This window comes from Amia ocellicauda, chromosome 12 (genome assembly GCF_036373705.1).
Source record: "Amia ocellicauda isolate fAmiCal2 chromosome 12, fAmiCal2.hap1, whole genome shotgun sequence".
NCBI lineage: Eukaryota > Metazoa > Chordata > Actinopteri > Amiiformes > Amiidae > Amia > Amia ocellicauda.
Genome location: NC_089861.1, coordinates 3,892,013 through 3,915,486, shown reverse-complemented (window position 1 = coordinate 3,915,486; position 23,474 = coordinate 3,892,013). Strand labels below are relative to the sequence as shown.

At 38.2% G+C, this 23,474-nt stretch overlaps 2 protein-coding genes across 2 annotated transcripts; both read right to left on the bottom strand.

Moving 5' to 3' along the window:
- Nucleotides 1-1,262: 1,262 nt before the first annotated feature.
- Nucleotides 1,263-7,765, bottom strand: scpp1 (secretory calcium-binding phosphoprotein 1). Its single transcript, XM_066719534.1, has 10 exons — nt 7,736-7,765; nt 6,552-6,584; nt 6,380-6,409; nt 5,679-5,711; nt 5,513-5,545; nt 4,783-4,809; nt 4,643-4,681; nt 3,967-4,002; nt 3,422-3,487; nt 1,263-2,944 (listed from the first exon to the last, which is right to left on the bottom strand). The coding sequence occupies exons 1-10, from the start codon at nt 7,763-7,765 to the stop codon at nt 2,585-2,587; spliced, it is 687 nt and encodes a 228-aa protein (XP_066575631.1). The 3' UTR covers nt 1,263-2,584.
- Nucleotides 7,766-18,095: 10,330 nt separating this feature from the next.
- LOC136765061 (dentin sialophosphoprotein-like) lies at nt 18,096-22,834 on the bottom strand. Its single transcript, XM_066719532.1, has 4 exons — nt 22,811-22,834; nt 22,397-22,441; nt 21,760-21,951; nt 18,096-21,068 (listed from the first exon to the last, which is right to left on the bottom strand). Exons 1-4 carry the CDS (start codon nt 22,832-22,834, stop codon nt 18,846-18,848), a joined length of 2,484 nt encoding a protein of 827 aa, XP_066575629.1. The 3' UTR covers nt 18,096-18,845.
- Between the last annotated feature and the right edge of the window lie 640 nt (nt 22,835-23,474).

Sequence of the window (23,474 nt, the reverse complement as noted above, 5' to 3'; positions counted from 1 at the left end):
AGGTGGATGTTGAAGTCACCCAGGAGGATGGTAGGTGAGGACAGCGAGGGGAGGGAGGAGAGAAGAAAGTCGAGTTCATCCAGGAAGGAGTTGAGTGGACCAGGTGGACGGTAGAGAACTAGAAGGAAGAGGTGAGAGGGAGAGGTGATTTCCAATGCATGGAATTCAAAGCTGTGGGTCGTGATAGAGGAGAGAGGGGGGGGACAGAGAAGAGGAGAGAAGGGGAGAGCAGGAGCCCTGTTCCTCCTCCACGCCCAGTAAGACGAGGGGAGTGGGACAGGACGAACAGAGAGGATAAGGCAGCAGGGGTGGTTGAGTTGTCTGGGGAGATCCATGTCTTGGTGAGAGTGAGGAAATCCAGAGACTGGTGGGAGGCAAAGGCAGAGATGAAGTCGGCCTTGTTGGAAGCTGAGTGGCAGTTCCGCAGGCCACCAGAGATTGGAGTAGAGGGGACGGAGGAGGAGGGGGGGAGAGGCAGAGAGATGAGGTTGGAGGGATTAGGGAAACAATGGCGCGCAGGTGCACGCCGAGAGGAAGGAGAGAGCAGGACAGGAATTGGAGAGATCGTCATGGGTGCCTGTTGTTGCTGTGTGGCGTCACCTCGCAGTGTTCTCCTCGCTGGAGTCCCCGCAGCTAGAGTCCCTGCCCTTTGTAATTGGGGCCTTTCAGAAGGAGGGCACTGAAGACTGCTGGCGCTAACTGCTGGCGCAGATGGGTGGGGGGCGGTTAAATACGACACCTGTAACTAATTAGGAAACAAACACCTGCGTTGCGTTGAATGACACAAGGCTGGTCAGGATGGCCCTCCCTCCCATGCAGGACTGCTAATAGCACAATTAATGGCCGCTTAATATCTGAATACAGATACATTTCTTTTACTAGGAGACAGAAAATGCAGGATGCTTATTTTTAGAGCTGTGTATTAAAAACAAGGACATTCACTTTAAGTAAATGTTAAAGTAATTGCTTCAACATTTAAGGTATTTATGTGGCGTACTTAGTTTCTCCGATATTGTGATTTTGCTGCCGCATTCAAATGTTATGCAGTTCCAGCATTCTAGCTGTCCTGTAAAGTTGTGTTTGCTGTACAGTGTATGATTGTGCATGTAGTTGGGGAATTAGTGTACAGTGCTTTGAAATCCTTAAATGTGATGGAAATGTTTGTTGTTTTTCTTCCTTTCTTCAAGACAAATACAAAGAATAGGAACAGAGTCTTTCCTTTCATCTCCAGTGGCTTTTAATAAATACATCTCTTTCAGATATTTTTCAGATCTTTAATAAATATAAAAACAACTTTGCATAAAGTGATATTTACCAAAATAAATATTTAGGAATATAAAAAGACAGAGGAGACAAAGGTACATAAAGAAAAATGAAAATGAGGATTGAACTGATTAAAATAAATAAAATCCTTTCCCCCAGTTTTACCCATTCATATACAAAATGGAGAATTTAATAAGATGCAAAAGTTATATTGACCCCGTGTTTATTAGTTGTATTTAATCAGGTAAAATCACACAGTCAAGTGACTTTTACCTCATTGGGAAGTGATTCAGTCATGAATGCAATTGGCTGGATACCATTTCATGCTTTAAAAGATTTCTATAGATATAATTTTAATTTCCTTTTTTATCATCGAGGAAAATAAATAAATACATAAAGACACTAGAAAAAGGTTGGACTTGAAATAGGAAAGATACACTTAACTGCTCCAATGTCTTGGCAGTAGATAAACAATCAGAATGGTTACAAACCTATATTAACAACTTCAGTCAATTTTGAGGGGAGGAGGTTATGTGCTGACATGAAAGGTTATACCTTCAAACAGATGTCAAAAATAATATACTCATAGAAAAAACAAGAATACATCCTTGAAAATAATAAGATAATAAAATCATTCACTAGGGTTTGGACAAACTTCAGAAAGCATGCCAATGTTGTTTGTACACTGAGCCCAGGATGTGTGCCAAAAGAAAATGTTATGTGAGTGGAGTTACTAAAGAAAGCAAATGCGATGATTTGAAAGCAGAATTGATTGTGTTCTAATAACATTGGGATTTTGGGATATTGGGGTGACTGCACAGTTGAAGAGAAATTCAAACTGTATAGAAACCCTTTCCTCCTGTTTTTATTCTTCTTTGTTAACAATTTACAATAAAGGCTGCCAAGTCCTAGTTAATTAATATATGAACACCACAGGCCTTACTCTTGAATATTGCTTGCCCTTTCTTTGAGCTCTGATGTTGATCACATGTTTAAGTCTTAAACCAGACCCTCATTTAGAAACTCTGTCCTTAATCCTGACCCTCACTTTAAACTTAACATGTTTAATCCACATTGGAGCTCAGAGGAAGTGCACTGGATATTCAGGCATCACTCCTGCGGTGTTCATACAATAATTCAGTAGGTATTTGCTGCCATTATTGTGAAGTGTGACCAAAAAAAATCTGGTCAGCTTGATCGCACATCCTGAGTGGCACAGCTGTTTAAAGACTTCAAAACCCCAGTGATTTTCCCTGATCATGGAATAATGTCAGTACAACAGATACTGGTTTTACGATCCTAAGGGTTAACGTTGTGACATTCACCACGCGAACAGTGCGTTCTGTTCCTCACCCAACAGCAGCACATTGTCATTGAGCTCGTGGGTGTCGTCTCCAATGTCTTCGAAAGAGTAATCCTCGCTGTCCTCCTCGCAGTCGTGACTCTCTTTCTCCTCGCACTTCCTGCCTCTCCTGTGCCCGTCGTTGCTTGCGTTTCCATCACTCTCTGTGCTGTTGGATTCCTCACCTTCGTTTTCATCGGCCCCTTCCTCCTCCTCCTCCTCTTCCTCCTCCTCCTTCTCCTCTGCTGTGTCCTCGTGGCTGGTTTTGTCTTCATCAGGTTCACTGGCTGCACTTTCTTCATCGCTCTTCAGGTTGATTTTAAAAATTGGAAATCGGTGCTGTGTGAAGACAACAATAAAGAGAAACTCCATAAAATACACAAATATACTGTACATCAGTTTTGGAATATTACTTTAGATAACTAATGTGCGATCTTAAAATGTGCTCATTTGTTTATCCTATCCATACTCCTATATACCGGTTTGCTATAGCACTTATTAGGATATCTGCACAATTAGTAGGTAGGCTACTTTGTTTTAGGCAATGTAAAGACAACTCCCAAGAGATCATTATGTAACCAAATAGTGCTCAATCAAGTACAAATTCAATGACGGCTTTAGTCAGCCGATTTATTCAAATCATTCAAATCATACATAATGTTCAAGACCTCCGTCTTGATGGGAATGCCATGAATAAATAATAACAATAATAGGTCAAAACGTACATCATTTCCACTTTTGTTTTGTTTTGCAAACACAATAGATAGACACATATAAAGCCCTGAAGTGATGCTTCAGTCTAATATAATGCCATACCCGTCTGACAGCCTGCTCTCTGTCTCGACTGTCGTCTCTGGTGTTCCCATTTTCAGCCGAGTCGCTCTGTTGAGACAGATGAAGGAATCGTTATCCAAGGGATACACAACTGAATAACATGGAGAGGAAAGCATGAACAAAACAATCAAACATGGAAAGTGGTGAGGTTGGTAAAGCAATGAAGATAAAGACACACTAGTAAAAGCACTAGAACTCCAAGGCTGCTTGCTTGACTTATCCCTTTGTGATTTAGCAATTGGGATGACCTATACATTTAGTGGACAAATCAGTGGTGTTGCCTTACAGCTCCGGGCACCGGGTTTGATTCCGGTCTTGCGGTGTCTGCCTGTGTGGAGTTTGCCTGTTTTGGGTGCTCCAGTTTCCTCCCACATCCCGAAGACTAGTGGCTAGTCTGAATTGGCCTGTAGTCAGTGTCTGTGTGTGTTAGTGCTGTTCGGTGATGGACTGGCATCCCATCCAGGGTTACCTTGCCTTGTAATATATCTGTTTAATGTGTTAAAGTTCTGATCTTACTGTGGCCTTACCCTGCTTTCTGAAGTGTCATCCATTTCTTCAGATGTCTGTAAAGATACAATGGGCAGTATGCATATTAATGTCTAGCATTACCATTCAATGAGGGGGGAAGGAAACAAGGAAACAAACTGAAATGGAGGAAATAGAGATGGAAATATATTAAGTCGAGACCTTGAACTTTTCTGGTTTTCATTTTCATAAGAACTACTTGCTTTTGTATGTTAAAATCAGTATGTTAAAATGTATCAACATCATAATTACAATGATTTTCTTTTTTAGAATCAAAATTCTACATAAAACAGGTGGTGACTAATATGATCTGTCTTGGGTTTGGATGACAAAGAAGGTGAAACAGAATTAACAACTCAATCAAATGTGTAAAGCAGTAGATTTGCTTGGTTGTTAACAGGTTAATTAAGACATTAAGTAATTAATTAAGACATTAAGTAATAAGCAAACTGGCAACAAAATATGGTTAAAAGGACATCATGTGATCCAAAATAGAAAAAGTTCAAGCCCTTATTTGATTAGAACAGTACCTTGTCTCTGGGGTTGTGGTGTCCCTCTTCAGAAGTCTGCGAGAAAATAAAGGATTTTGCCAACATTACTATGCCATCTGAGTTTTGTCCATATGTATCATGAGAAGAAATAGACTATTTGTGAATATTTGTAACTGTAGCAACAGACCTTGTCTTCCGATGTGCTGTCGGATGTGGATTCAGATGTCTGTAAATACAAAATTAATAACATGAGGTTTACAGCTGTAAATTCAGTCTCAGAGACATTAAATAATATGCAAATAATAATTCATTCATATTTTACATTACCTCCAAGGAACTGTCTTCTTCTGAAGTCTGCAAAAGACAGAATCAAAATTAGCCTTTGAATCATTTTATATCTGTTTACAACACTGGTAACTTAACATCATATATATTGCAAATTCTTTTGCATTTCCATCAGCTCTAGAATCCTGTATAATACACCTAGAAACAGTTGGTTACCTGTGAAGAATAGGTCAGAGTGATCAGTGCTGGTTTTAATTATGACCACAAACCACATTTAGAGTTGCCAAGTCAATTATTCATAATTTCATAATGGACACGCCTGAAAAAAAAAGCTTTTTTTGCACAGTGGAAGCTAATATTTAGGTCACTGCAACATTGCATATAAACATTTTAATTATGTGTTTTTGATAGCCATCAATAAATAGTGCCATCTAATGGCGAATGTATTGCTTTTTGTTCAGATCAACTGAGGTTGCAAAAAATCTGTAATGCCTTAGAGTGAAAATATAGGTTCTTCAGGATATACTAATCACTTTGAAGACTGGCATAAATTAAAGTTTATGTGAATGTATTTATATATTTTTTTATTTAGTGGGTGCAATTTGTGTTTATCTTCTTTAACTTTAGAAAGTTAAACATCGAACATACATAATAATGGTAAGAAGAGAATTGTATACATAAGTATATCATAAGCACAATTATTATTTTGAAATGCATTGTTATTTCTGCACAGCAAGCCTGGAAACACCGTAATGGAAAGAAAGAAAATTACCCTGTCTTCAGAGGTGTCATCTTCCTCAGAACTCTGGGAATAAATACATGAATTAACAAATTAGCAAATTTTGGCATGATGTTATATTTTAGGACAATGTGCATTTGTTCTCTGTGTGCTGTGGTTGTTTGAGGGCAGATTGAACACAGAGAGCCGGTCACTTTACCGTGTCCTCCATGGAGCTGCTTTCTTCAGACGACTGCAAAGAAAGTTGGCAATGCGTTACAAAACTGTTATAAGAACACTGTCACCAATTACATCACCCATCACACACTTTAAGGATTACCAGTTATAAAGTCCAAAAACAATCAAATGATACAGTCCTACACATTATGTATGCAAGTGTTTTATCTTGTATAAGTGACTTTTATACTTCATACTCTTTAATACAGGGTCACGCAATATATGTTTAGCATTCTCAGATGTATTTACTTAAAAAAATTGATAACACCCTGTATGTCAGGATTTGTGTCACTTCTTACGATTAGCAACAATGTTGGATAATGAACATTTTTGTGTTGCATTCAGATTACTCACTTCCCATGTGTCACTGAATTTTTGTTTGTTTGTTTTGTTTATTGTTAAAAAAATGTCTGTGTACAATGAACAACTTCCTGCTTCGATATTCGAATTTTGGTTGTTTGGCAAAGTTGTAGAGGAATAATGACAGTCAGTTTGTAGGTGGAGAAGGAAATGGCCACCTACACAGTTTCTGCAATACCTCCGGTCTTAATCTTAATTTAGAAGGCAGGATGAGTTCATCAAACTATTGGAAGCTCACTTTCTTGCCCCTGTCTTACAAACATGCTAACCCACAGTACGTAGGTCCCTTACTCTCAGGTACTTTCTGTGTGGCTGTAAAATTACCGTATCTTCCGACGTATTCTCCATGGAGCTCTGCAAGAGATAAAAACAACATGAATCCAAAGTCAGGCCGATAAGTGGTGTGGTTATAAAAACCATGTCAAGGTTTGACAGGTAAATGTTACAGGTGGCTTAAACAAACATTTTGATATCATGTTAGAAAGGTTTCAATTACCTTGTCTTCTGATGTGTCACTTTCATCCGAACTCTGCAAAAATATAGTGGAATAATCAGCTTTGTGCTAAAAAACAATACAGTTCATTACCACATTGCGGTTTGTAAAACTGATTTCCCTTCAGTTCAAAGCTTTATGATGGTAGTATGCATTGCGTTTTGGTTACCTGCTGTGCAGATGAACTGTATGTGTAGGTCTGTGAAAGAAATTAAAAAGACACCATGTAAAAACAATTGTATCTAATCTCAGTCACATTTGTGTCTTTCTGTTACACATTCAGACGGTTCTTGTTTTAATGGCCAAAAGAGATGAATACATTATTCTAAAATATGTGATGCTTTCCGCCATTTCACCCATCCATTTTCAACAACCACTTCATCCAGTTTATTATTATGATTATTATTACTATTTCTGTGACACTTTTGAAAGATGCCGTTGTTGAAAATGTATGCATATTTGGATTATAACAATATTATACAGACACAGGAAGCAGTACATATATATAGGCAGTCAGAGGCATAATTATGGTGTCTGAGGGTAATTACCTTGTTTCCTGACATATACATTTCAATGGAAGTGCTGTTAGCTGCCTATAAACAATGAAAGACTTCATTTAAACACACACAAAAAAGAAAAGGGACACAATGATCCTCTTTATTCAAGACTCCTGCGTTTGTGTCCTCCATATACTGTTTACAATGTAATGTCAGCAAAGCACAGGAAAGTAAACCACAGATTAATGCCAATGTTTCACTTATGCCCAAGACTACAAGCTGGTGATATTTTTCCCCTGTAAACTACGAAATTCTTACAGACACAAATATACACAAAATAAAGTTTAGGTCTTGGGATGTCACAGAGTCAAAACTGGAACTGAAGAGCCATAGGCTTGCTTGGGTATTTATATGGCTGGAGGCGTCTACCAGGGTGAGTGATTGGCTGATGACCATGCAATAAGAATAAGGAATGCCATCCATTCTCCTGCTGGCCAATCAGCCACTCTGCCACACCCTAGATAATTGTTTAAAGGCGGAGCTATAATGATATTCTGATGTAGACCACTAATAGTCTATTTACTGTCAGCATCATAAAGTTATTGAAAGTGGACCAGAACATGCACAGGGTAAGTGCTTTAATGTGGTAATTATTGTACAAGTATTGAGTGAGTGTGAGAGATTATTTACCGAGTCGACTTCAGGGTCATTGCCTTCCATGTTATTATGTTGTAAGATCTGTTAATGAAGGAACACGTTGCATTAATTTTGCATTAATGTTAGTTTCAGAAGTGTTGGTCAATGTTCCCAAAAAGAGAAAAGTAATTCAGTTCCTGCATAAACATACTTACAGGGTTAGCCAAGACAGCTGTCACCAGGCACACAACAAATACTGTAGCAATCATCATTAAAGGTTTATTCTGCCAAGAAGAAGGGGAATTAAAAGTGGTTGGTTAGATATAGTAGGCATCATAATGGAAGAGCTTTCGAATTTCAGAAATTGAGTGGCTGGGATTAAAGAGAGATTTTTGCTTGTAGAAAACTACAAACCATTCATGGTAGCTTTTTTGTTTTTAAGATGATTCTTCTACTCGTAAATATAAATAACAGGGAAGTGTAGGTTTGTCTTCTGCTTTCAGGGGCGTGGCAAAAGCTTTGATTTAATCCGGCCCACAGTTGGAAGTGTAGTGTTAAAACATTCTCTTGAATACATTTGCTGGTAAGATGATTGATTAAAAGGTATATTTATTGTTTTGTGATATGTAGCAAATCACAGTCTCCTACTTTGAGACATTACAATTATGAATAATACAGTTTTGCCATTTTTATTATAATTTATGATTTGTGTTAAATCTGGTGATACAGTCTCAGCTTCAGTTTCTTGCTTTTAATTGTAAAAGTTACTTAACATTACATTTATTGTGCCTGTCTTCTAATCTGACATTCATACTTTGTCCTAATTTAACATTCATTCTTAATCTGAAAGTGCTGATCAAAAAATTTGTTTAGAAACACTGAGTGGGATTAAATCAAAATGTTCAGCCACCTTCTAACAGCACACTAAATCATGTACTTTGTAGTGGTTGTACTCATCAAAATAGCATCTGACAGAAAATGAAGCAGCCACGGAGTACAAGTTTGTAGTTTCTATTATCAAGTGGGACAGAGTTGTGTTTAAATCTGTCCTAGTGTCCTTATTCATATGTGTTTATTCTATATTAACTGTTCCATGATGCTAACTGACATTTGTGCTTTATTTTATATTGTTGAAATGTGACCACTTTTAGATCAGGTTATGATGTCAATACAACACTTACAACATTCTCCAAATGTCTATCTGTGTCATAGTTATTCTTCACTTAACATGTCTGTATTAAACATTACATGGAAGCATAATCATAGGCTATACAAAGCCAATAGTTATTGCAACAAGCAAATACATTTAAATAAATCCATAACATAACATTTTTTGAATGCAACCAACTTACATTCACTAATTGTACGTCTTTTAGTAAATCAATCAATAATAAGAATACAATATAAGAAAGAAAAAGCCAATATCCTCACCTTCCTCAGCTATTTAGATCCAAACACTATCAAGAAAGCAAGGTGGTGTTGACTTGCTGTCACTCTGGTCGAACACAATTTCCTTCGTAAAATACTTGAAGTCAGACAATGTCCAAATTTGAACTCTTTTGGGCACTAAGTAGCCAGTTGGAGCTATTTATCAACAGCAGTTCAAGGTGTGAGATGCTTTTCCCTTTGGCCTCCAAGACTCCCACACTTCCTTCTGTCACCGAGGTATGTTTACTCCAGAATCCTCTTTGTGGTTGAGCGGTGGTTACTCTCTTTCCTCTCAGTTGACTGCTTTATCAAAGGTTGCTAAATTTAAACGATTATTATACAGTCTGCATCCACTGAACACAGACTTAAAGAGTTTCTTTTTCGCCCACACGGGCACGGAAGATCATAATAACAGTACATTATCTTCCGGAAAGGAAACCTTTTCACTTGCTCCCCCCTACTCCCCCCAAAAAATAAAGAATATTTAACAGTTTCGTAATTCTGACGTACACAGTAGCAGTAGCCTTGTCATGGATGGCTTCCATTTCTTCATTCATGTCTGATTATGTTTAATATATTTCAAATCTCATTTCTGAATCCATTCGTATTTCTTCACTGTGCAGATAAAGTATTTACAGATACCAAGGAGATCTCCATAGACCAAAGACAGGCCAGGAGTTGCCCAACTATATTATATAAACTACATTTTTCCTAGCGCCTCACTTACAACTGCCTTGGCACTGCCCTAGGCCCACTGGCTCACGGGCCCACCAGCACTCCCAATAGTGCAGTCCGTGGCTACTAATAATTCAAATGTATATTCACTAACAGTTACCAACCCCAGGAGAAAAGGAATACCTAAAAAATGTTTTCAAACATGAACACCACCCAGTTGTTTACCCTAACCCTCAACAAATACAGCTGGCCCCTTACTTTTGCTTAGCATACACTGCAAAACTAGACAGATTCCTCAGCTTGTCTTCATTTAACCGCTTTAAAGGCCAACTTCATGGTTTATATAATACAACAGGGCAACAGACCATTAAGGAGAATGAGGTCAAACAAGTTAAAGACTGCAGCTATCTTGGTGGTTGATTACAAGCAGTGAGAAAGACATAATAATATGGCTGAGGAAAAACCTGGTTAGCCAGCTCTAGTGTTGACAGAGACCAGAAGTCAAGTTTGCCACATGATTTCAACCATCATTTCGGCCACTGTACAACCAGCAGGTAGGACTGACTAACAGACACATCAATGTGCTGCCACTGTATAACTAGCAAGTAACACTGACTGACTGACTGATTCACTGACACACTGACTGACTGACTGTAAGTGATTGTATTGTGCTGGGGTCTGGACAGCCACAGAGGTCTCAGATCAAAAACAGATTGTTGTTAAAACTGTGTACTGCTATTAATATTTTTTATTTGAGGATTTGCATAATATTTATATTATTATTATTAGATTCCTAAAGGAAAATGTGTAGGTTTATCATTTTGGAAATGTTTTATTCTCAATATTCAGACTGTACTTGTAATATAGCACCTTATTCTCTTGAGCTGTAATTTTGCACTTTATATAGCTATACTCGTTTATGCTCCTGCTCACATATACATTATAAGATCTCCTGTTGTTTACTGTGATTTCTCCTATGCCCCCTCCCTGCAGCACATACCTGGGCTTCACTGCATCATGTCTGTACCTCTTTGAACTAGGATGTATGCTTTGTATTTTATACATAATCTGTACTTTTGTAATTCTTAAATTGTACTTTGTATTAATGCTTTTGTGCTGCACTTTTGTAATTCTTGTGTATCCTGTACGTCATCCTGGATAAGAGTGTCTGCCAATAAAGAAATAATACATAAGAACATAAAAAAGTTTACAATTGAGAGGAGGCCATTCGATCCATCGTGCTTGTTTGGTGTCCATTAATAACTAAGTGATCAAGGATCCTATCCAGTCTGTTTTTGAATGTTCCCAAATTGTCTCTTCAGCCACATCGCTGGGGAGTTTGTTCAGATTGTGACGCCTCTCTGTGTGAAGAAGTGTCTCCTGTTTTCTGTTTTGAATGCCTTGAAGCCCAATTTCCATTTGTGTCCCCGGGTGCGTGTGTCCCTGCTGATCTGGAAAAGCTCCTCTGGTTTGATGTGGTCGATGTCTTTCATGATTTTGAAGACTTGAATCAAGTCCCCACGTAGTCTCCTCTGTTCCAGGGTGAAAAGGTTCAGGTCCCTCAGTCTCTCAGTAGGACTTTCCCTTCAGACCTGGAATAAGTCTGGTTGCTCTCCTCTGAACTGCCTCTAGAGCAGCGATATCTTTCTTGAAGTGTGGAGCCCAGAACTGTCCACAGTATCCAGATGAGCTCTAACTAGTGCATTGTACAGTCTGAATATCACTGCCCTTGTTCTCAATTCTACACTTTTGACAATATACCCTAGCATTGTGTTTGTCTTTTTTATTGCTTCCCCACATTGTTTGGATGGAGAAAGTGAGGAGTCCATGTAGACTTCTAGGTTTTTCTCATGCGTTACTTCATCTAGATCTGTTCCTCCCATAGTGTAATTATAGTGGACAGTTTTGTTACCTGCATGTAATACCTTGCACTTGTCCACATTGAATTTCATTTGCCAGGTGTCGGCCCACAACTGAATGTTATCCAAGTCCCTCTGAATAGCCTGTGCTGCCAAGATTGTATCTGCTGAGCCACCTATTTTAGTATCATCTGCAAATTTGACATGTTTGCTAACTATCCCAGAGTCCAGATCATTAATATAGATTAGAAAAAGCAAAGGCCCTAGTACTGATCCCTGTGGAACTCCACTAACAACCTCACTCCAGTTAGAAGCGACTCCTCTAATCGACACCCTCTGTTTCCTATACATCAACCAGTTCATAATCCATCTACTTACATTACCCTGAATGCCTACAGCTTCCAATGTGAGGATCAGTATTTGGTGTGGAACCTTATCAAAAGCTTTTTGGAAATCTAAGTATATCATATCATATGCTTTCACATGATCTACAGCTGCAGTTGCATGTTCAAAGAACTCTAATAAATTAGTGAGACATGATCTGCCTCGTCTAAACCCATGTGGACTATCTCCAAGAATATGGTTTTCATTAAGATGCTCCTATTTTCTGTCTAATAATTTTTTCAAAGTTTTACAAGTAATACAGGTGAGACTGATTGACTGGAATTGCCTACACTTGTCTTTGTAAATTGCAACAAAATGTATGTGTGGGTTAAAACGTACCCTTATGGCAACTACTGTATTTTAGTTGTGGTATTAAGACATTTTAAACGTACGATTCATTCCAAGCTACTTCCTAAAGCTTTAATTCATAATTGCTGCATTGCCCTTGTTTTACCAATTCTGACATCTATTATGAGGAAAATGTGCATGACAAATGTCTACTTTACGTCCTCCTTTTATTCCTACCTACTCTGTCGTTGGATTGCATCATCCTGCATTGTCACGGGAAGTAAGTTACTGATATGCTCATGGCATAATTTAGCACAGTAATTACAGCATATCATTGCAACAAAGCAGATTATAAACAAACATTGAATGATGACTAGCTAAAATATGTACATTTTATAGCGATTGGGAGAAGAAACCATTTCAATTTGATACTTTGAGAAATATATATTCTTATAGTCTATAGTCTTATATTCCCTTTGTTTAATTAATTGTCTAACTGAGGGTGAATGTGTGTTTTCAGGGAATGGTTTAAATACAGGGAAGAAGGATTGAGAAAGACTGACCAGATGAAAGTACTACTACTAGTACTATGTTTTCTTTCTCCCCCATGAGCCAAAAGTATTTGTCTGTATGGCTCTGTATTACAGTCGGTTGGGGACATTTATGTGTGCCACACAGTCTCAGTGTTGGTAGCCATTCTGTTTTGGTATTCCAGGGGCCAGGGCTGGCCCGAGGTACAGGCGGACTAGGCAGTCACCTAGGGCCCCAGAATATCAAGGGGCCCCTAATATATGACATAAATATTTTATTTTTTTACAAAAGGTCTGACTGAGTGCTTTTGCACTGCACACAATATGCCGACTGCGAGCGCAGTGACTGAGATGTAGCGCCAAGCATCCCTAAGAGCATGTTATTCATAATTGATTTCACCTCACGGCTCACCTGTTGTGTCGAGTGATGCTTGTGTGTGACCTCAATCCATTAAACAAGTTTGCTATTATTATTATAAAGTTAAGTCACTTAAGCATGTGCACAGTGCTGAAAGCTGTGATGTTTAGTATCAAATTGTATCAAAGTATCAAAGTTCTGTCTTTCCTCTTACACACATATCATTTCAAACCACTTGCTCAAGCAGACCAATCATGGAGTTTTATCAAGGTATATGGCCACACAGAAGGACAGGGTCAATCCCAAAACCCCTAGTAAATAGCATAAAAAATATGAAAACAACCATTTTCCACATGTAAACTCGCAATTTATGTGAAAATGCCTGAGATTATCATATAGTTTATATCCCAAAAAGCAATGCTCTTTATATTGTTGTGAGTCTGTTCAGTACTGTACATCGTGTTGTAATCCTAATTCTATAGAACACTTCTATTCACGGCTTTGTAACTCCATCAGTGACGTTAAAAAACACTCTGTAAGATAAGTTAACTATTAAACAACAAGGCGCAAGACAATCCTTTGCCCTTTGCATGGCTCATCCCAAGTGCAATAAACTAAGATCAAGTTAAACCTGAGAGGGAGATTTAATTTAATCTGTGACTCGAGCATTGTGTCAACTGAGGTCAAAACACACGTGTCAGGGATATGTATGCAAAATTTCATGTAAATATGACGGATATAAGTGTATGTTTCTGAAGAGTTTATGAAGAGAATGTCAGTGGAACTTTAACAGCGATGTTCTGTGTTTTGCATATTCCAAGCACTGAGACTTTGCAATGTCATAACTTTGTGAGGAATTAACATATCTTAACTAATTATATATAAAAGCAATAATCCAGCTCAGTTGAACTAATAATTATTTTATTTTTTTATTTTTTTTGTGGTTGAGGGTCACATCAGTTTGATTCTGCCAGTTGCTGTCCAAATGATGATACTGATTAGCTAGTAGTTAACTACTACAGTAGTTTGCCAGTTGTGAGCTAATGACAATGAGTATTGTATATATATATATATATGTATTTTCAGTACTGAGTATTTTGGTGTGGATGTTATTTTACCTAAACTGTTTATTAGTTAGTTATCATTTCATTGTGCACGGAGCACTACTTACATTTGTATGTATTACTAAATCTATTCCTTCAACATGTTCAGTGTATGTTAAAGTGCAATACATATTCTGTCATATGCACTATTTAAATGCGTGTCTTTTAGTTTTACCTATACATTCTCTCACTGCCATAAAGATGGGTACCACTAAAATGTTTTTGAGTGATAAAATAAAATCTTGCCTATGGCCCTGACAAAGCTAGGGCCAGCCCTGGCAGGGGGGGTTCTCAGTCAAAGCAAGGTGGTAACACTTTATAGTAAAGTGCTGTGATTCCACATTAATTAATATATGAATACCATAGGATTTACACACCAATACCTCATGATCATCATCTGAGCACATGAACCCACACTTACCCTAACCCTAACCCTGTTATACATGTGATTAACATAATAACTCAGATGAAGTGCATGACATATTAATGTGTTTATCCTGTGGTATTTATATATTAATTAATGAGGAATCACAGTACCTTATTATAAAGTGTGACCAGCAAGGTTGGTATCCAGGTGGGCAGTGCCACGGCCCGTCTAAAGCACTTCCACACACCAGTCTATGCAATTCCACTGTTTCCCACCAGAGGTCACCATCACCCCTTCCATACCTGTCACCTCATTCGGCTTCATTCAATCATCACCACAATCAGCCTGATTACCCACCGCACACCTGTTGTCCATCTTCTGTTCCCCTACCTTCCTATTTAAACCTCTCCCTGACTCTCATTCAATGTGAAGTTTTGTATTCCTTGTGATTAATCTCCGAGCAGTCTCCTATTTTCCACCTCTGACGTCTTCTGACCTTGACTTCTGGATTGCCCTTGACACACTGTTTGCCTGATCGACCAACCCTTACCTGTGATCACTGCCATGCCTTACCTTGTCTTCATTTGCCCTGCCTTGCCGGTACTTGACCTCTGCTTGTTTTTGTCCACTCTACCGCGCTCCATACTTGGGCCCTCCGTTTCTCTGTTATCCCCTGTCCTTATATGGAGGTGATGGAGGACAAATTAAAGGAAAAACCTGAATAAATGAGTGGAGGAAGATAACGAATGTAGATGCCTCCAAACAGGTGTACTACATGACACAATTAAGCAATTAACATCCTATCATGCTCTGTGGCATGTATGAACCTGCTGAGCAGGCCCAGTGGACCTCGATTTTGCATCAAGATGGCAATGCATAAACCCCTCATTACAAAGATAAATGCACATCTGAGAGTTCAGTGGTGCAAAAACCTGGCACTGGTCTACAGAGATGTGGAAAAAAGTGAGCTGGTCATCCTTCAACATATTCTCGACAAGTGGGTGAGTGCAACACAAAGACCACTACAATGAAGGGGTCCGGAGGCTCTGTTATGCTGTGGGGGGCATTTTCCTGGCATGGTTTGGTTAGAGGGAAAGGTCACTGCAAATCATCACACAGTTATTCTGAGTGATCATCTTTATCCTATGGTGAAACATTTCTGTCCTGATGGGAGTGTCTCTTCCAGGATGACAATGCCCCATCCACAGGGCATGAGTGGCACTGAATGGTGTGATGAGTATGAAAATGATGTGAATCATATGCTATGGCCTTCACAGTCACCAGATCTCAACCCAATTGAACACCTGTGGGAGATTCTTGACCGACGTGTTAGACAGCGCTCTCCACCATCATCAAAACCCCAAAGGAGGGAATATCTTTTGGCAGAATGGTGCTCATCCCTCCAGTAGAGTCCAGAGACTCGTAGAATCTGTGCCAAGAGCATTGAAGCTGTTCTGGGGCTTGTGGTGCCCAACATCTTAATGACACACTTTATATTGTTGTTCTCTTAATTTGTGTGTGTATATATATATATATATATATATATATATATATAGCTGCATGGCTGTATGAAATTTCTCCTATCACATTAATTTCCATTCTGCTTTAGAAATTGGGTCAATATCTGCAGAAGACATTAGAAACAAGTACTGTTGAGAAACGTTAATAGTGAACTGATGTAATTTATGGGGTGTTACAGCATACGGACTACATTTTCTGTCCCACTTTAACAAGCACAGCATAGAAATTGCATCAAGCAAGAACACATTTCAATAAAATAACTAATCTCTGCGTAATTATAAAACAAATAAATAAAATTAATGTTTGACCCAGCTGTAGTTGTGTGGAATGGTATTCACATTAATGAGCACGAGTAAATGTTTTGTGTTGTGCTGCCATTTGCATCAAATTTCTCTGTCCAGCGTTAAACATGGCTGTGGGCAAACTTTCTTACAGACAGACAGAAATAGGGGAAGAGGGTTTGAAAGAGAGAGAGATACTGACTTTTCACCACCTTTATTTCCACAAAATAATATAAATATATAGCAGATACATGTTGAGAACCTGAAAACAAATACACAGCTATGCAAATTCATATTTAATTTAGTCCAGAGAGAAAGAGGAAAAGCTCATTGACCGAGAATGACCAACAGCATTGGGTCAATGGCTTGTTTCCCTAAGGCTGTTTTTTTCCCCAGTTCATGCGTCTATCATAAGGCTGATATAATATGAGTGGATTACAGCCCAGCTCAGAAAGAGACACTGTAGGAGGCAGCCATTTCCTCAGTTCCAAATCATTAAACATCCCATAATATGTAAAGCTGAAAACAAGTTGTGACAGGATCTTTATACATACAAGGAAACTGAGAATGATTTGGGGCATTAATGTACCTTTTATACACACACACACATACAGTGTATATGTTTGTGTGTGTGTGACACGGAGAGAGAGAGAATCAACAAACAAACTGATAAATTTGGATTTTATTATTATTATTTTTTACGTATTTGTTACAAACCATGAGTACGTTTATTTTTTCAGCATCTCTTCTTTTTCCCATGGGCTGCAGTGTTAATGTTGGTGAAACTGAGACAGAGGCGTATTCAATCCTTTCAGAAACCCTGCAAGCTGTACTGCTGAATGTGATTCATTAGAATGGACACTTGTAAATAAATAGTGAGGCATGTACTGACTGCTTTCATTTCACACCTGAAATGGTTTGATGAATAAAGCGTGTGTGACTTTGATGTTTGCTAACTATATATGCTATTTGAGTACCACCTAGTGGAAAATCTGAATATGACAGTAATACTGTTTTGTAGTGCATTTGTAGCTACATTAATTTGATATTAACAATACTATTTGTTTTAAAACTAACACAACAAAAGGGTATCTGGAACATTAAATGAAAAATCTGCCTTTGGAACATTTCCAAAAGATCAAATAAGGATACAAAATCTGAAATTGTGTGCAAAAAGCTTCTTTGGCCTTAAAATCCCCAGCTAATGAAAACAACACCTACAGTGCTTACAATACTGCTTGTAATCAGGCTCTTTCCCATAAACTTTATTAGACTGTAGAAGAGACATCACGCATTCTTTATTTCAGGGATACTGAGGAAAAGAACACAATTAAGAAGAAATCCAGCATATGAATCACAAACTATTCTGATAGCTTGGGTTTGTCTGCTCTCTTTTGTAAATTGTATTGTGTTGGGCGAAAGCCAATGTGTGAAATGTGTCGAATTGTACAAGAGGCAAAACAATTAGTTGATTTGAATTTAATTAATTAAAACAGCAACACAAAGTAAATATTACTTTTAAACAAAGGACATTCTTTTTGACAGCTTTCCATTTTCACTGTGAATAAAGGAACACCAAGAGACATTTTGCAACAAAACTATTTTACATTAGATTTGTTTTTTTTTTAATACTATGATGATGATGATAGTGATTTTTATGTATTTATTTACAATTTAAATTAACATGCACTTAAGTTTAATTATAATGTAAAAACAAATATATATAATAGTCTTACAGTGTAAAATGTTACATAGGAAAAGTAAGTATTAGCAGGGATATTCTTGACATGACATGCATAAGGCTGTAAAGACAGAGAAGTTGAATATGCTTGAATATGGTTTTCTTGTACTGTATGTATCTTTGGCAAAAATTACAACACAGAGGTTGCATTCTTCACAATAAACACAGTTTGAGGTATTGAATCAGCAACACAATTGCACATGTTCCATCTTTCTTTCTGCTGTTGTAAGTTCAAGATTGCTACCGTGATCAACATGGTTAGTTTATTTATTTGCGTATCATCACTTGACTTTATTTTGATGTTGACAAGGACAACAGGTTTTTATATAGATCTATGTGTGTCATCTAGAAAATTAAATGAATCTATGTAAAACAAAATCCTGGTAGGAAAGCAGCTCCTGTATATTATTTTTGCTTTGAAGCATATATACTATGCAAACGCATCTATTCAAGTTTCACTGTTTCCTCACAATATTTCTGAGCATTCAAAACTCCTCTTTTATGTAAGCACTCCTTCCATCTTGTAACTTTTTTGAAAAAGTACACGGATGTTGATAATACTGATAACTGGAAAAAATAAATTATCTAAAACCAAGAAAAAGTTAAACGCTGTTTTGAGTTCACTTTGTTTACTCACTCGTATCAGCACTATCATTGCTGTTATCACTTTCACTACTGCTGTCTTGGAAAACATGTTTCAGTGGCTCTTTTCGAGAGCTTGAGATATTGTGTTCAATAATTGTGTAACTGGCATTAGGTTCAGTGTTCTCATCACCATCTTCATTGTTGGAATGGGAGTCACTGCTTTTATCTTCTTCAGAACTGGAGTCACTGCTTTTACCTTCTTCACTGCTAGAACTGGAGTCACTGCTTTTACCTTCTTCACTGCTAGAACTGGAGTCACTGCTTTTACCTTCTTCACTACTAGAACTGGAGTCACTGCTTTTACCTTCTTCACTGCTAGAGCTAGAACTGGAGTCACTGCCTTTACCTTCTTCACTGCTAGAGCTAGAACTGGAGTCACTGCTTTTACCTTCTTCACTGCTAGAACTGGAGTCACTGCTTTTACCTTCTTCACTGCTAGAGCTAGAACTGGAGTCACTGCCTTTACCTTCTTCACTGCTAGAGCTAGAACTGGAGTCACTGCTTTTACCTTCTTCACTGCTAGAACTGGAGTCACTGCTTTTACCTTCTTCACTGCTAGAGCTAGAACTGGAGTCACTGCCTTTACCTTCTTCACTGCTAGAACTGGAGTCACTGCTTTTACCTTCTTCACTACTAGAACTGGAGTCACTGCTTTTACCTTCTTCACTGCTAGAGCTAGAACTGGAGTCACTGCTTTTACCTTCTTCACTGCTAGAACTGGAGTCACTGCTTTTACCTTCTTCACTGCTAGAACTGGAGTCACTGCCTTTACCTTCCTCGCTACTAGAGCTAGAACTGGAGTCACTGCCTTTACCTTCACTGCTAGAACTGGAGTCACTGCCTTTACCTTCCTCACTACTTGAGCTAGAACTGGAGTCACCATTTTTACCTTCTTCACTGCTAGAGCTAGAACTCGAATTACTGCTTTTACCTTCTTCACTGCTAGAGCTAGAACTGGAGTCACTGCTTTTACCTTCTTCACTGCTAGAACTGGAGTCACTGCTTTTGCCTTCCTCACTGCTGGAGCTAGAACTGGAGTCACTACATTTACCTTCTTCACTGCTGGAACTGGAGCTAGATTTTGAATTGCCACATTTACCCTCCTCACTACTAGAGGTGGAGTCACCATTTTTACCTTCTTCACTGCTAGAGCTAGAACTGGAGTCACTGCCTTTACCTTCTTCACTGCTAGAACTGGAGTCACTGCTTTTACCTTCTTCACTGCTAGAACTGGAGTCACTGCTTTTATCTTCCTCACTGCTGGAGCTAGAACTGGAGTCACTACATTTACCTTCCTCACTGCTAGAACTGGAGCTAGATTTAGAATTGCCACATTTACCCTCCTCACTACTAGAGCTAGAACTGGAGTCACTGTCTTTACCTTCTTCACTGCTAGAGCTAGAACTGGAGTCACTGCCTTTACCTTCTTCACTGCTAGAACTGGAGTCACTGCCTTTACCTTCTTCACTGCTAGAACTGGAGTCACTGCTTTTACCTTCTTCACTGCTAGAACTGGAGTCACTGCTTTTACCTTCTTCACTGCTAGAACTGGAGTCACTGCTTTTACCTTCTTCACTACTAGAACTGGAGTCACTGCTTTTACCTTCTTCACTGCTAGAGCTAGAACTGGAATCACTGCTTTTACCTTCCTCACTACTAGAGCTAGAACTAGACTGATCATTTTGTGTATTCCCACTCTCATCTCCACGGGAAACCATTGGATCATCACCTTGCATTCCTGCATCATCAAATTCATAGTCGTCTCCTGCGACTTCATTGTTTTCAGTGCTCCCCAATTCATCTTCGTCTCTGTTCTCTGTCCCACTGACCTCATAGTCTCCAACGAGTACAGAGTTGCCCAGATCTGTAGCGTCACTTTCCACAGCAGCTTCCACCACATGATTTATGTTACTTTGCTGATCATCTACATGGATACCCTCAGGAGCTTTGCCAGCTTGTCCACTTTCTCCAGTGTTGTCTCCATTGCCTATTGGGTCACCATTTGATTGGACAGCACTGCTACTTGTAAGATCTGCAAGGTCTGCCTTTTCAAGGTTGCCATTTGCGTTCGATCCAGTGATGCCACTAGGATCAGCTTCACCCCCTGTACTGGATTGTTCTGTTCCTTCATTGTCAGTGCTGGCTCCTCCTGCTGTCTCTGCACCTCCATTGGCACTAGTGGGTGTGCTGCCATTTTCTATAGGAGCCTAAATTTACCCCCAGAAAAGTATCAAACTCTTAGATACATGAACACATATTAGAAAACGTTGTTTTGGTAAACTGTGTTATCATATATTTTCACCAAAAATACAATTGTAAGTACAGTATACGCTCATCTTGGTAATACTTCTAATAAATGTGTAGTCATGATTAATATTGAGTAAGGGAAATAATATTAATAAATGTGGAATATGCTATAAAAACATACTTTATTTACATGTAATACATGTATAATTATATTGGAATTATGAACATGTATTATTATGAAAGGTTACCCGAATCATTAAATGATTTCTGTAAGTAGTGAACATTTTGTTTTACAAGAGAACCTGCAGACAATTATTATTCACTTACTCTTCGTTTATCAGCAGCCTGAAGACCAGCAGCTAATTGAGAAATTTGCCATTTTCTAGCATATATTTACTACAGTTGTTAGTAAAGAAATAGTAATGACTTGAACCTGGATTAAGTCAAAACTTAATTTTAGGCCTAGACCAAATGAAAACTTTGCCATGCTGCAAATAGAAGATTACAATCTTGAATGTAATATTTTTTGTAATGGTAGATTGTGGGTTCATGTTTGTAATTTATTTGCAGGAAGAGCAACATTTTGATTTGATCTAGGCCTTAGTCATTTAAAATTGGAATGCATTTCTGTGTTTGCCATATTCAGCTTACCTGCACACTGTCTTTTCCATTTTCAGTTTCCCCATCACCATTGGTGTCAGCCCCAGTTCCATCCGGTGCCTGGCCTTCATTAGCAGTATTGCCATTATCCCCTCCATTGTCCACCGTCAGCTCAACAGCAACATCACTGCCGGTCTCTTCTGCATTGGCAGCTGCATGCACTGCATCTTCCTCTGAATTATCCTGGAGAGACAACAATTGAGCTGCATTGGTAGTGGGCTCATGGAACAGCATTTTAAAACATTAACATGCAGTCAAAGTGTTCAAAGGAAAGAAAACACATAACACATAAGCTACATTAGTTTTAAGGCAAGCATAAATCTGATTATGAATATTCCAGATCAAACATGAAAAATTCTGTGATACCGAAGACAATCATCAGACAATCATTGTTGTACTATTATTCTGTGCAAGTTCAGAAGAAACATCCTAAATAATTACATATTATCACCAATAGAAACATTGTTTTTCTTTATTTTTTTAGTCTATAAATAGTTCATAACCATATGTTTATGATTCTTCAGCTGAACATGGTGTCTAAAGACCAGATAGTTACGGTTATTATTATTTTTATTTAAAAAAATGATAATAATAATCAGAATATTACTAGATAAGATGGTCCCCCTACCTGTTCAAGGCTCTCTTCGCTTTCTTCAGAAGAGTCGTCTACCTCCTGCAACAAAACCAAAATTTTTGCATCACACCTTTTGTATGAGAGACCCTAAGAGTAATAGCAAAATGCCACTGGCCTCTTTGAACTGCTTTCAAGCTCCATGATTGTACAGAAACAGTGCTTAAGGATATGTTTCAAAGGGCACTTGACTAGCCACATTAAATTGGCTCCTGGTCAAAGAAGAGACATTTAAAGGAAACTATTATAGCTACCGCTCACTTCAGTATTTCCATTCAACCAGAAACTTCAAATAACACATTTGCACATACAAACAGTCTTAATTTCAAAATAATTACATATGTTTACATATTTTTATTTCTGTTTCTTGATTTCCTGGCTGCAGTGCAGTTGTTAAAGGTATGGTAATACTTTCAAAAACTTGATTTGAGTCATTTTAAGGGAATGTGATCCATTTTGATTGGGGGTCTGCATACTGGGCCATCACTGAAATCACAGGCATAGCACAAAGACTGTATCTGTAATTTAATCCAACTGACTGTAACTGTTACTGACTGTAAACACAAGAACCAGATTTCAGTTTTACCTGTTCTTCTTCTGAGCTGCTTTGCAGAGCTGTGCGCTTGATACGATACGTCTAGAATGAGAGAGGAGGGAACAAATCATGGATCAAACCATGTTATAGCACAAACACACATCCTTCAGCTCTTGGGACATGTTTACAACATTCTGTACATTCTACAGCAGCTGTGTTCAAATGTGATTGATAACAGTTGAAATAAATAAAGTTCATAGGCCCTTGATTTAATCTAAAGTGCATAGATTTGGGAGTGACAAGAATTGCTGGTGTGAACATAAATATTAAAACATTACATACATTCAGACATGCAGTAATTAAAATAATACTTACAGGTAAAGTAGATGCAAGAGCCAGGAGGCAAATAAGTAATATCACAGTCTTCATGTTGTCATTCAATCTCCTTGGAAATCAAAAGAAAAACAAAACTCTTATATAATGTGAAACTTAACGTTTTGCATATCTTGAAAAAGTCTGTACTTTCAAGTTCACACTTGA

Coding starts and splice junctions, on each gene's coding strand:
- scpp1 (XM_066719534.1), bottom strand. CDS start 7,765: ATGGAAGGCAATGACCCTGAAGTCGACTCG. Junction 4,682..4,782: donor AAGAAGACAGTTCCTTGGAG/GTAATGTAAAAT, acceptor TTGTATTTACAG/ACATCTGAATCCACATCCGA. Junction 4,003..4,642: donor ACAGCACATCGGAAGACAAG/GTCTGTTGCTAC, acceptor GTATCTTTACAG/ACATCTGAAGAAATGGATGA.
- LOC136765061 (XM_066719532.1), bottom strand. CDS start 22,834: ATGACTCAAATCAAGTTTTTGAAA. Junction 22,442..22,810: donor CTCAAATCAAGTTTTTGAAA/GTATTACCATAC, acceptor GTTTTGTTGCAG/GAGGTAGACGACTCTTCTGA. Junction 21,952..22,396: donor GCGAAGAGAGCCTTGAACAG/GTAGGGGGACCA, acceptor TTGTCTCTCCAG/GATAATTCAGAGGAAGATGC.